This window comes from Juglans regia, chromosome 4, assembly GCF_001411555.2.
Source record: "Juglans regia cultivar Chandler chromosome 4, Walnut 2.0, whole genome shotgun sequence".
In the NCBI taxonomy this organism is placed as follows: Eukaryota; Viridiplantae; Streptophyta; class Magnoliopsida; order Fagales; family Juglandaceae; genus Juglans; species Juglans regia.
Window position 1 is genome coordinate 16,872,154 of NC_049904.1, and position 15,066 is coordinate 16,887,219.

The 15,066-nt window shown below is 33.6% G+C and overlaps 2 protein-coding genes across 2 annotated transcripts; both read left to right on the top strand.

Moving 5' to 3' along the window:
* Positions 1-869: 869 nt before the first annotated feature.
* LOC109020946 lies at positions 870-1,658 on the top strand. Its single transcript, XM_035689193.1, has one exon. It carries the CDS (start codon positions 870-872, stop codon positions 1,656-1,658), a length of 789 nt encoding a protein of 262 aa, XP_035545086.1.
* An 8,543-nt stretch (positions 1,659-10,201) lies between these two features.
* On the top strand, positions 10,202-10,969 carry LOC118348305. The gene has a single exon (XM_035689771.1). It carries the CDS (start codon positions 10,367-10,369, stop codon positions 10,859-10,861), a length of 495 nt encoding a protein of 164 aa, XP_035545664.1. The 5' UTR covers positions 10,202-10,366; the 3' UTR covers positions 10,862-10,969.
* Positions 10,970-15,066: the final 4,097 nt, after the last annotated feature.

Sequence of the window (15,066 nt, forward strand, 5' to 3'; positions counted from 1 at the left end):
GAGTGCCAATTGTTACTGGAAGGCTGCTTAGTGCTCATTTTGAAGATATTATTAATAAGATCAGAAATTGTTTAGATGGGTGGAAAACTCGATTACTATCGAACAGTGCTCGACTTCTTTTATTAAAACATGTGATCCAAAGTCTCCCAATTCATTGTCTTGCGGTGATAAAAGTTCACAATTCGGTGGTTGACAAAATTCAGAAGCTTATGAGCATGTTCTTTTGGGGCATAAAGGATGGGAAAAGAAATGGAAGGCGTGGAGTATATTTGTAGACCAGTTTCTGAGGGAGGTTCGGTCCTCCAAAATCTGCAGGAAGTGTAGAGCTCGCTACAAATGAAAATGGCCTGGAATTTGACTCAAGGAACATCGTTATGGGCGACTTTTTTTGGGCACAAATACGTCGGGACAAAGCATATAACTCTGATGCCTATGAATAAAGGATCGAATTTCTAGAAAAGAATTATGCATGCTCTGACTAAAGTAATAGAAAATTCAAGATGGAGGGTGACAGAAGGAAATCTATATTTTTGGAGGGATAACTGGTCTGAAAATGGCACAATTTATGCACAGCATGAGATTAGTGAGAGGCCAAAGCTATTATTGAAGGATTGTAAAACAGAGAGTGGATGGAATTGAGAGTTATTTTCACGGCTAGTGGGGATGGAAAAAACAGACGAACTGATAGAACAACTGGGCTGTCTGAAACATGGTAAGGATAAGTTGATATGGCTTCAGAATCCAAATGGGGAATTCTCTACTGGTAGTGCTTGGCCGTGTATTCGGATTAGATCTTTGGAACTTCCTTGGGCAAATGGGTATGGCATACGGCTATTTCTGAGAAGATTTAAGTCACAATGTGAAAGGCTATGCATGAAGGCTTGGTTGTTGATGATAGGATCCGAAAAGTGGGAATTCAAGTAGCTTCAAGATGTGACTGCTGTGACTCCGGTGCTTTTGAGGATATGAACCATGTCCTTGCAACAAGGGAATTTGTAGAAAGGATCTGGAGTTGGTGCGCTATTCGACTAGGCATGAGAAATTTGGCTAGGATAAATTGGAGAAGACGTGTGGATAGTTGGCATCGGCTTGCTAGAGGGTCCACACAAAAGGGCCAACTGCTTGGTATTATCCCTTTGGTGATCACTTGGAGACTATGGTGGCGACAATGTAAGGCAAGGATGGAAGGGACTTTTGAATCTATACGCTCAGTGTGGTGTTCGATTTTGTATTGGGTCTCTTGGATTGCCTTGAGGCTCAAGAAGTCAAAAGCACTATCTAGGCGTGATGAAGAAATTCTGAAGAATTTGCAGCTGCCAATTAAACATACAGTACCGATGGCTATGAAGCAAGTAAGTTGGTCAAGGCCAAAGAATGGGTGTTTTAAATTAAATGTGGATGGCAGCTCGGTTGGTAATCCGGGTCCTTCAGGTGTGGGTGGTGTAATTCGGAATGATAAAGGGGAGTTTGTGTGTGGTTTTGCAAAATTTACAGGACATAATACTAATAATGCGGTGGAAGTTTTGGGTTTACCATATGGACTTCGTAATGTTCGTGATTTGGATATTCATGATGTGGAAATTGAAATAGATTCTATGCTAGTAATTAATTGGTTGCAGGCTAAGAGATATGGGTTGTGGTATCTAGAGGATTATTGAGATGAAATTTTGCAATTACTTGACGGACTTAGGTTCTCTGCGAATCATGCTTATAGAGAGATCAATGTGGCGGCAGATGGGTTAGCTCGTTATGGCGCCAAAGGGCGCAATGGAGTGTGGTTTTTATTTTCAGATTTACCTTTGGATATTAAAGGTAGTATTAGATTGGAGAAAATAGGATGTCCTTATATGAGGAGTGTTCGGTTATACGTACAGTCTTTTCTTTTTTAGTGTTATTTTTCTGATTTTTAGAAATGGATTGGGTTTGTGTGGTGATGTATTTTCAATTTGTAAAGTTGATTTCACGGTATTCCTTAACCATAAGTGAGAATTTATTTTAATAAAACTGGGACAGAGTCACTCATGGACATGTGGTCTTAACTCTTCTTAATATATATATATATATATATATAATAGATGAGTTTAATTGAGTTGAATTGTGAATAATAATATGTTATAAGTCTTATTAAGATGAATTTAACTTTTTTAAGTTGAGATAAGTTTAATTTTTTAGGTTAAAATGTATAAAATAAGTTGAGATAAATTTAACTTTTTTTTATAGAAAGTTGAAAAAGTAATGGGTCTCATCAATAATTGGTTTGAAATAAGCTGAAATAAGTTGAGTTTGGTTAAATCTTATAATTGAATAATAGAAACATTTTAGTCACAAAGGGATTACATAAAAATAAACTCATAAATTGATGTGGTTTATTTCATTATCTCAAATTATAAAATTATTTTTATTGTAAAGTAGATCTACCGAAACCATATCAATTTGTGAATTTATTTGTGTACACTCTTTTTGTGTATGTAGCAATTCTCTCATTGGAATGGAACTTTTTAATAATTTTTTTATTTTAGGATTTGAAAAAGTCAAATTATTTTTTGTGTTTTGTTCGTAAGTTTGGAAAAATTGTAATAATTAGGTAATAATTAAATGAAAAAATTTAAGTTAAAAATTTGTAATTGAAAAATATTTATATTTTAATAGTATTTAAATGTTGAGATAAAATAAGATGAGATGAATTAAAATACGTTGATCTCAACATTCAAAAAGGACTCTAAAACTGTATAAAATCTTCGTAAGGATGACATGCACACAAAAGCCACTTTGCTGAGCATCTTACACAAATCCTCGAGGAAAGATGATACACACCCTTGAATAAGAATAAGAATGATAAACAAACCTCACTCTTCATAATAGTTCATAATTATATTTTAAAATGAGGGATGTTTTTTTAAAATATTTTATAAAAATAAGATTATTTTACAAAAATATGTTCTTTGTAAAATATGTTGTTAGGGTATTATTATTCAACAAGAAGTTCTACATACACAGAGAGTACATAAAAATGAACTCACAAACTAATATGACTTCACATGATCCGTTAAATCTACTTTAAAATAAAAATAATTTTATAATCTAACGTACTGCATCAAACTACATCAATTTGTAAGTTTACTTTTGTGTAATTCCATTTATTGATAGCTTAATAACAACTCTAAATTGCGAAATTAAACACTTAAAAAATTTGAAAATTGAAATGCCCAAGAAACCGTACATCCGGCCATTGATGCTTACTCATACTCTCTCATTGTTTCTCTCTCATTTTGACACTTCCAAAACTCTACTCACTCTATTTAGATGGTGTAAGACTAAAGAGGAGTGAGTAATTGAGTTTGGGGACCAAACCGGAGTATTTATAAGTAAACGTCCATCAAGCTTTCGGTGGCTACGTGTCAAGTGATCCATAGCTTTAGTTGATCATGGGGAATGTTCCAACTGCTTTATGAACATGGTAGAGACTCGGAAGGAAGTTATGGACCACTTCAAGAGCTCCTAAGAAAAAGGGGAGCTTGAGACCTGTGAGAAACGGTCGTGGCCATGAATCATGTCTAACATTCTCTCACTTGGTCCATACTTCTAATCTAATGTCTCATCTTAAACCTATCGATAATATGTATTAAGTAATAAATACATTAATCATGGTGATAAATCATCTAATGACGAGTATTACCTTCCATGTATTACTATATATTTATTTCCTAAATATTATAATTTATGTGGCAACAATTTCTTAATAAATAAACCCTATGTTTATTCTTGGTCCTACACAGATGAATTTTCACAAAATTAAATAAGGTGCACATAAATATGAGAAAAACATCACAATAATTAAGAATTTCATTAAAATAACATTGTCCATATAATGAAAAACTACATAATGAAACCAAGTCTCATATTCACTACATGATTCTTGAATTTCAACGGTGGCATGCCCTTAGTCAAAGGATCAGTGATCATCAACTCAATGATGACGTGCTCAATGACCACTTTATTTTATTTAACACGTTCCCTTATAGCTAAATACTTAATATCGATGTATTTACTTCGACTCCCACTTTAATTGTTCTTAACCATAAAAACAGCAGCTAAATTGTCACAATAAATTCTCAATGGCCTAGAGATAGAATCCATAATTCTAAACCCAGAAATGAAACTCTTAAGCCATATACTATGTGAAATAGCCTCAAAAAAGGAGACGAACTCGGCTTCTATAGTGGAAGTGGCAGTCAAGGTCTACTTGGCACTCCTCCATGATACAACTTCATCGGCTGTTATAAAAATGTATCCTGATGTTGATTTGCGTGAATCAACAAAGCTAGCAAAGTCGGACTCTGAGTAGCCAATTACTTTCAGATTGTCTGTTAGTCTATACATAAGCATGTAGTCTTTGGTTCCTTGAAGGTGCTACATTACTTTCTTTGCAGCTCCCCAGTGGTCTAATACTGCATCACTCTGATATCATTCCAACATTCCAATAACAAATGCAATGTTAGGTCTTGTGTAGACCTGAGCATACATTAGGTTTCTGACAGCAGAAGCATGTGAAATGTTTTTCATTTGTTGCCTTTCAAAATCATTTTTCGGGCATTGGTTCAAATTGAACATATCACCCTTCACAATGTGAGCTACACTTGATGAACAATCATTCATCCAAAATCTCTCTAAAAATTTATTAATATAGGTTTCCTGAGACAAACTCAAGATGGCTCGAAATCTGTCTCTATGGATCTTAATGTCAATGACATAAGATGCATCACGCATATCCTTCATATCGAAATCTTTAGAGATGAATAATTTCACCTCATGCAGCAAACTCTTATCATTGGCTGCTAGCAAAATGTCATCCACATATAAAACAAGAAAATAAATTTTACTCCCACTAACCTTCTGATATATACATTAATCCATAATGTTTTCTACAAAATCGAATGAAGAAATTACATTATAGAATTTCAAATACTATTGGCGGGATGCTTGTTTTAAACCATATATGGATTTCTTGAGCTTGCAAGCCAATTGCTCACCATCACTAGAGGTGAATCATTCAGTTTGTTTCATGTAAACCTCCTCCTCTAGATCTCCATTAAGAAATATCGTTTTCACATGCATTTGTTGCAACTCCAAGTCAAAATGGGCTACTGATACCAAAATAATACGTAAGGAATCTTTCTTAGATATATGAGAGAAAATATATATGTAATCGATTCATTCTTTCTGAGTGAATCTCTTAGCAACAAGTCTTCTCTTGTATCTCTCAATGCTGCCCAATGAGTTTTTCTTTATCTTAAAGACTCATTTACATCCAATGATTTTTCCACCATTAGACAACTCAACAATATCTCAGACTTCGTTACTCTTCATAGAATTCATTTCTTCCTTCATGGTATTGTACCATAATTCTGATTTTTTGTAACTCATGGCGTGTAAAAAGTATTTGGGATCATTTTCGGCCCAATGTTGTAGCCAGATTCTTGCAGATACACAACATAATTATCAGGAATTACTGATCTCTTTAGTCTAATAGATATTTTTAATGTTGTACCATCATTTTCCTGAGAAATATGTAGTTCAACTCGTTGTTCAAGAGTTCTTGGCAACTCTGGAGCTACTTGATCTACTGGAATGTTGTCAGCAACTTGTGGAACTTTAACAATTGGTTGTTCAACACCAGTTTGTACTTTAGGGGTGCTGTGAACAATAATCAATCTATCACTTAAGGTGGAATGTTGCAATTCTGAATGATACTTCTCAGAAACTATGTTCCTGGTTTGGTCGCTCCCACTGATCAAGTCATTTTCAAAAAAATTTACATCTCTTGATTCCACAATCCTAGTGCTATGAGATAGACAATAAAATCTGTAACTTTTAGATCTTTCAACATATCTAATGAAATACCCACTAATAGTCCTTGGGTCCAACTTCTTCTTTTGTGGATTATAAATTCTCACTTTAGACGGGCATCCCCAAACTCATATATGTCGCAAACTCAGTTTCCAACCTTTCCATAATTCAAATGGCGTTTTAGGAACAAATTTGGTTGGAACTCGGTTTACTATATACACGATCGTCTTAAGTATTTCAGCCCACAAGGATTTAGGAAGATTGGAGCTACTAAGCATACTCTACACCATATCCAATAGTGTTCGGTTTCTTCTTTCTCCTACACCATTCTAGTCCGGTGAACCAGGCATGATGTATTGGGCAACAATCCAATGCTCTTGAGAATACTTTGCGAATGGTCCAAATGCTTGTCCATCCTTTGTGTATCTACTATAATATTCTCCACCTCTATCTAATCTCAAGATCTTAATTTTCTTGCCGCATTGTTTCTCTACTTCAGCCTTAAAGATCTTAAAGGCATCTAATGCTTCGTTCTTGTTATGAAGCATGTAGAGATACATATATCGTGAGTAACCATCTATAAAAGATATGAAGTATCTTTGACCATGTGAGTCCATGTCTAGATTACATATATCAATATATATTATCTCTAATATGTCCGAACTCTTATGGGCACCTTTCTTTGACTTGTTGGTCTGCTTTCTCTTTATGCAGTCCACACAATTCTCAAAATTATTAAAATTTAGAGTATTTAGTACCCATTCATTTACTAATCTTTTAATTCTTTCTATGGAGATATGACATAATCTCCGGTGCCATAATCTAGAGGAATCATCATTAATAACACATATTTTAGTGCCAGTGTGAACATGCATTGAATCATAAGTGTCATCGTTTTGTAAATTAATATAGGAAAGACCATCAGTACCATTCCCAACACAATCAGATTTATAAAATAAACTGAAAGATGTTTCCGAAAAATTAAAGGAATATCCAAAAGGTACAAGTTTTGAAACTGAAATCAAGTTTCTAGAAAAACTTAGAATATAAAAGATATTTTCTAACTCTAAAACAAAACCACTACTTAAAGTTAAATAACATATTTCTATAGCTTCCACATGCAAGCCCATCTTGTTTCCCGATAATATGTTTTGCTCACTTTCCACTGACTTCTTTAGGTTTTGCAAACCCTGCAAGAAATTCGAAATGTGGATTATTGATTCAGAATCAATCCACCATGTGTTAATATTAACATTAATCATATTATATTCATAATAAACAAACGAGGTTGGATTACTTTTGTCCACAGGTCATTTTTGAGATTTGGCGCATTCATTCTTCATGTGTCTCTTTCTTTTTATAGAAGAAACACTTGGAATCTTTCTTGATATCAGCTTGAGGAGGTATTTTACCTTTTGTTTCTGATTGGCTTAAGATTTGTCCTTTAGACACGTTGCCAACATTGCACTTTCTCCAAATTTCATCACCAGTCTCTCTTCCTCTTGAACACACATGGTCATAAGTTCATTAATTGATCATTTATCCTTATGTGTGTTGTATGAGAATTTGAAGGGCCTGTATGCGGAAGGATGTTCAGGATGCAGTGCACCAAGAAAGACTCCGACATTTCAATCCCGAGTTTCTTCAATTGAGTCACATTGTCTCTTATTTGCATGATGTATTCACGCATACCTTTCACAGTGGTGAGTCTTAAGGATGACCCATTTATAATTAGGGTGCTTGCTAGTGCCTTGTCGAAAGTGACAAATTTATCATCAATGGCTTTCAGCAAGTCTCGGACCTTCTATGCTGATCAACAGAACCACGAATACCAGCAGAAATTTTAATCTTAATGAACATCACGCTGAGGCGATTAGATCACTCCCATCGTTCATAAAGCGTAATGTCCGCTACAGTGCTGTATCTGTGAGTGATGGTGGTTTATCTTTCCTTATAGTTATAGCTATCTCCCTTAAGTTCAGGAATATCACAACGAATATAAAAAAAATTTGCAGGTTTTACAACTGCATAAAATTAAAAATTACATGCTTATGTTAATGTAAATTGAGGCCTAAATAAAATTTCATGTTTTACCAATATAAATCATGCTTAAAATTTGAATCTAATAACATAAAAAATGCATGTGGGCTAAATTTTTAATTCAAGCATATTCAATTATTCTTTATGATAGAATTTATCAAATTATTTACTTAATTCATAATTCTAAAGGGTATATTATGATTATAATTTGATATAAATTCTATCTTAGATTAAACTTTATGATAAAACTGTCAAATTATTTAATTAATTCATAATTTCTGTGGGTAAGTTATAAATAATTTGATATTTTATCATAATTAATTATATAAATATAATAAAATTTTTTGTGGGATAAAATTTATTATATTAAGTATAATTAATTACAATTAATGACTAAATATTCTTTATGTGATCCTAATAAATCATACTATATAATTTTATTTAATTAAAGTGTTGTGGCTATTCTCTAATTAATTAAAAATTATATGGATCACTAGATATTTTTTCTTTTATGCATAAAATTTAATTTTTATGAGAATATTCCAATATTGCATAATTTAATCACAATTAGAATGTATATTATGTTATATTTATGCACTTAATAATTCTCATAATCAAACTAAGAAATTGCATAATTTAATCATAATATTATGCAAAACAATTATTTTCATGCATAAAGATTAACTTAATATGAGAATAAATATAAATTGCATAATTTTAACTAACACAAACAAGTTATTATTATGCACAAAATATTCTCATAATTTAAGCATAAATATTACATAATTAAAACTATAATATTATGCATAACATTTAATTTCATGATTTTAACTATATATACTTATCCAAAAATTGCATGTATTAATTTAAACCAGAAATAATCAATTCTTGCAAACAAAATATGAGCATAGTTAATAAATTTGTACAATTTAATTATCCAAATTGCATATAAAAAATTGAGCAAAAATTAGACATATTTTCAAATAAATGCCTAAATTCAAAAAATTCTAAACAAAAAATGGCATTTTTCAAAAAAAAAAAAAAAAAGGTGCAGAAAATTGATATTTTTCAACTTTTGCTTGTCTTCAACCTCCAGCGAGGTCAGTTCGATCTGTTTCAGACCCAGTTGCAGACCCGACTAAAAAATGATGTTTTTGACGCCAAAAAATATGGTTTTAATCACAGAAAGTTTAGAAAAACAGTTTCCACATGATTTCTAATCTTGTTTTGAATCAAAATCAGCCAAAAATCAAAACTTAATTTTTCAAAAAGTTTCGACCAAATCAGAGACAAACAAAGCATCTGTATAAACACCAAGACAGAGACAAAATGGGCTCTGATACCAAATGATAGCTTAGTAACGATTCTAAAATGCATAATTAAGCACTTAAAGAATCGAAAACCGAAATGCCCAAGAAACCGTACCTCCGGCCATTGATGCTTACTTACACTCTCTCATTATTTCTCTCTCGTTTTTGCACTTTCAAAACTCTACTTACTCTATTTAAATGGTGTAAGACTGAAAGTGATTGAGTGATTGAATTTGGGGACCAAGCCGAAGTATTTATAGCCAAGCTTCCATCAAGCTTTCGGTGGCTACGTGTCAAGTGTTTTATTGCTTCAGTTGATCATAAGGAACGTTCCAACTGCTCTATGAACATGATGGAGATTCAGAAGCAAGTTGTGGACCACTTCAAGAGCTCTCAAGAAAAAGGGGAGCTTGAGACCCATTCCTTGAGAAACGATCGTGGCCTGTTCATGGCTACGATCAAAGAGCAAACATTTATGGCTAAAGTATTTCTCAGATTATGATTGGAATAACAAATCCAAAGCTATTAAACTTAGGTGTAAGATATATAATAAAAATATTCATAAATATTGACGCTATATTCACTATAATTTGTTAGTAAAAATAATCTTATTCGATTGAGATATTTGAGTAGAAGATCAATTTATAAAAGGAGTTTCATTACATTTATAATTCATGCATTGTAACTCATTTTATATTTTATTTCTTCCTTCTTCTCTAAATGTTAGAATTTATATAAAAATTTATAAAATGTTTTTCTTTTTTTACTTTGAATTATTTTCCATCCAAGTGTTATCTATCTACAATTAGGTAACACGTGTATCCAAAGTTCTATTTGCAACAAAGTTGTGAAGTGACCCCACGAACAGAAAAAATGTGAATTGAGCTTACTTTCTTTTTTGTGGTGTGTGAGGATGATTCTACCTTTTTTTCTTTCACCGCTAAATGACACGGAACAAAAATGTCGAGCAGTTCACCTTTTTTCTAGAGCTGAGCCTCCGACAGAGTGACGCCGTTTCCGTATTCGGACAAAACGGACATTCGCGCACCTCCCTACACCTGAAACGACATCGCTTATTATCTTCTATATAAGCTACTCTGTTTTTCTACTCTCAGCAGCAGAGCATAGAATTCACAGAGAGAGAGAGAGAGTGTGTGAGGCGGTGAAAAATGAAAGTGGTGTCATTGAGAGGAATACGGAAGGCAATTGCCATCTACACGCTGTTGGTCTTGATTGCGCTCATCGGAGAATTGGATTCCCACGAGTTGCGGCCGTCGTACCACGGACTCGACTACCAGAGTTCTGCGGCGGTGGCGGGACACGAGTCAGCGCCGGAGATGAGGTCGTTCTTCGGCGGATCTTCTTCTCCGACGTCGACCGTGGCGATGCCGAAGGCCATGAACTCCAACTCCACTAACAACGACACGTCGTGGTGGGGAGGCCATTCAGCCGGTGGGAAAGATCACGTGAGGGAGGTGCTGCTGGTGGCTAGCGTAGCGTGCGGCATCACAGGTGTCGCTTTGTTAGTGGCCTCCACTCTGATTTGCGTGTTCAAATCCCGACGACAAAGATCACCGCCGGTGCCACCACCAACTTCGGCGGTGGCGGCATCATCATGTCATGATGCTGAGAATAAGTTGCAGATAGTGGTTCGTGATTCTTGAGAAGGAAGCATTTTGCTTTCTTTTTCTTTGCTTTTTGTTATCCAATTAAGTTGAGAGGAAAGTATTCCAATTTTCCTTCTTGATTCACATATTTTTATCTTCTTTAATTTTTCTCCTTCATCCAAATAGCAATAAGCCTTAGATTGAAATATTTCTTTTTTTTAAAAAAAAAATTATAAATAAAGAAAAATTAAAACAATAAAAAAAAACCACATTATTCCACAAATATAGCCTCTTAAAACTCATTCATCAACATATATTAATCACAACAACTTTCTGTAGAAAGTATATATAAATAAATTTATAAAATAATGTAATACTTTTAGACTTATTTTATAATAAAATAAGCTTTTTTTGTTGTTATTTTTTTTTAAAGTTATTGTATAGGCAAAATTATTTAAGACATGTAGTATATAGGTGTTGCTTTCATAGCTAGTAGATTGACATTAAATGAGTCCAATTGTTCACTTTGACTAATTTTTCAATATCTATATAATAACGTGTCGGATCAATAAAAGGAAGGGAAAGTTGAGGCCTAGCTTTGCTTGAGGCCTAGCTATGCTTTTTATATATATATATATATATACTAGCGGTGGCTAACGTTTGCCATGTCTGCCTAATTAAAAATAAATAAATAATAATTTTTAATATTAAAATAATTTAATGTATATGAGTAAATTTATTATTTATTCATATTCATTATTTATTATGAAATTTAAATTATATTAAAAATTTAAAATAATTATATAGTTTTTTTCTATTAAAAATATTCAGTAAAACTTCATCATTTATTTAATGATGAAAAAATAATATTTTATAAATTAAAGTTGATTTTAAGTGTATGATATAATATTATTCTCTTAAAAATATTCAGTAAAACTTTATCTTTTATTTAATGATGAAAAATTAATATTTTATAAATTAAAGTTAATTTTAAGTGTATGGTAGAATATTTATATTTTAGTTATTTGTTTTATGTTAGTTTAAATCAATATTTAAACTTCTATCGTTAGATTAAATCTGAAGATTAAAGATGAAGGGTTGTAATTTAAAACTTAAAAGTTAACATTTTTCCCACGCACGTTTGCCTAATTTAGTTAATTAAGAATATTATCATATTTAAATTAAATTAATATTTATGTATATTTAAATCAGTATTTTTATCTTTTATTGTTAAATCATTTTGAAGATCCCAAAACGAAAGGACTGGATAAATTCCTATATATTTTTCTTTTCTCCCTCACTTTTCCCTCCCCTCTCTCTCTCCTCCCTCGGCTCACGCGTACGCGGTACGCTGCCCCTCCTCCCAGCCGAATCTTCCTCTGCCCAGCCCGACGCCGCCATTCGTCGGTGAGCCTCACCGCCTCTTCCACCAGCATCACCACACTCCGGCAGTCCCCCCACACCGGTCTCCCTCTCTCACGCTCTCTCTTCCTCTCTCTCGGCTGTGCACAGCCTGAATGGGTTTGATGCTGCTGCGCCGCCGTACGCCATCCTCCGGTGCCACCACCTCCACGGTAGCCTCCTCTCCCACCGGCCATCCCCCTCCAGCGAGCTCGGCCTCCATCTCCATGCCGTTTGCTCCCACGAAATCTACCTCTCTCTTGCATGGGTTCTCCACACCCACGGCGGAGCTCCACCTCCTCTGGCCACCGCACCACCACCGGGACCTCCTTTCACCACCGACTACCTCTCGTAGCCGTCCTCACGCCCAGCCGAGCCACCATGGATGCTCACCTTTCCTCACGGACGCCCACTTCCCCTTAGGCCACCTCCACCACCGTAATTTGTGGTGATTTTTTTTATTTTATGGTATTTTTGTTGTGATTTTATAGTGATTTTGTTAATTTGTGGTATTTTTGTAAAGATTTTATGATGATTTTGTAATTTTACCGTGTATTTTTGTGATGATTTTATGGTGGATTTGCTTCGGTTGCCTATGTGGTTTTGCGGTTTTATGATTTTTTGTGATGATTTTATGGTGGATTTGCTTCGGTTACCTCTCGTGATTTGCGGTTTTGTGATTTTGCCGTTGATGTCACTGTTGATGTTACTGTTCATTACTGTTGATGTCACTGTTCATTAGGAGATAGGTGCTTTTAAGTATAAGGAGATATATATATATTTCAAGAAGATTAATCATTATCTGAGACGACTCTCGGATATAGATCATTATATTCAACGTGGATTTCAAAGTCTTGTCGGAATTCTACTCTGAAAATTGGAGAAGCAATGTTAATGGATCCTTATCCCTCGGTATATGGATTAGCCTAGTTTTTAGAAAATATTTTATATTATTTTATTGTTATATATATATTTTAATTTTTAATATAAAAAATAAAAAATTTAATTTTTTAAAATTTTAAAATAAAAATAATATTAAAAAATATATTTTAATAATATTTTATTTAATTTTTTAATTTTAATCTCAATTCATTTAGTAATAATATTATAGCTTTCCACAATCGATGCAATTCCGAGTATCATCCACATATTTTTTTGATAGGTTTGACTAATATATTTTAAAGTAGCGGGTTTTATAATCTTTATTATTATTATTATTATTTATTTTAATATTTCGACTATATGAGCATGACTATACTATGGTAAATGCATGAATTTGTTTTGATAATGCAGATAATAGTACTTTTGGGGATCCGATCTGTTGCCAAATGGTCAAAAGTAAAAAGTAGAAAAGAACGGTAATAATGGAATGCCCTTTTAGAAATAATAAAGCAGACATGATGCTAACATCTAACACCGTATTGTTTGGTCAGAGTCTCTGCATCTACACCCCATTCTCCATCCCAGGCTACAAATTTTCCAACTAACAGGACACATTTGTCGGTTGCTGTGGTTTCATCATCCTCAGCCCATTGTCTTGGATAAGGTTTAAATACATTCTATTATTAATAATTGAAAAATTCTTCTCATAAAATATATATATATATATATATATAATTTTTAAAAAAACAAAAAGCAGTTAGAGAAATAATTTTTCATTTAAGGAAAACAGAAAATTAAAAAAATTAGAAAGAATTTTAAAAAAATTCGGACGAATGGGGGGCAACTATCATTTCATCTGAGGGTCATTTTCACACATTTAGAACCTACGTTTTAAGAGTCAAAGCTCTCAAACAACCGGAAACAATCAATGCGGGAGCCATTTATGGCATATGTAATTGAAAGTCGTAGATAAATAGATTGCACATGCAGTCGTAGGCATTATGTAGATGTTGTCATTTATATTTTAGAAATACACATAACTGTTTCGAATTGACACATAATAATATGTATGATTACCAACATTTAATATAATTCAATTTAAATACTTTTTTTTATTGGCATTCGGTGTAATACCCAGCTCCTTCTTACGTACGCTTCTATCTTTCTGACATATGTTTCGTCTTGATGACGTAAACAAACCCTAATGACAGAGATTATGTGATCATCTGCCTTTCTCACTACCGACTGCGAGTCACGTTATGCGTGTCGAACCATGATAGCGTGTCTCGAAAGATATCGTGTGACTTCTAGGGCACGCCCAGTGTTTTAAATATGCTAGAAATATTTATAAAGAGTATTTCTATCATTGTTGAATTAAGATTTGATCTTAAATACGACAATCATAATATTATTGAAGAGCTCCAAAAATATTATAATTGCCGGAAATCATTTTAATATTATTATTAAAATGATTTCAATTATTTAAGATATTATGGGATTTAAATTATGTTGAGAACTTTTATTAATTAAATGGTTTAACCCTTTTAAATATGTTAAGTGAGACTTCATCATTTTATTAATGATGAAGAATATTATTTTATAAACTAAAGTTAGTTTAAAATAATATCTACCCTAATTCCTCTAAGTGCTTTTAGTTAAGTTAATGTTTTACGCATCTTCAAATCAGTATTTCAATTTCTCGTTGTTAGATCATCGTGTAGACCCCCAGACGAAAGGACTGGGTTAAATACCCAGACCCCTCTCTTTTCCCTCTCATTTCCCGTAACCCTCTCTCTCCTCCCTCTCTCCTTCGACGTATGCTGTGCGTAGACCACCTCACGCCGAACGGCTTAAGGCCTCAGCCCGGCGCCGCCATGCGTCGCCAGGCCACACCGCCGGCACCAACGGCTTGCTCTCCCTCCGGCGAGTCCATCCATGCCGACCTCTCCCCCTCACGCTCTCCCTTTCTCCATTTCGGG

Bases quoted from the DNA above. Each gene is read 5' to 3' on its own strand.
- LOC118348305 (XM_035689771.1), top strand. From the start codon at position 10,367: ATGAAAGTGGTGTCATTGAGAGGAATACGGAAGGCAATTGCCATCTAC.
- LOC109020946 (XM_035689193.1), top strand. From the start codon at position 870: ATGCATGAAGGCTTGGTTGTTGATGATAGGATCCGAAAAGTGGGAATT.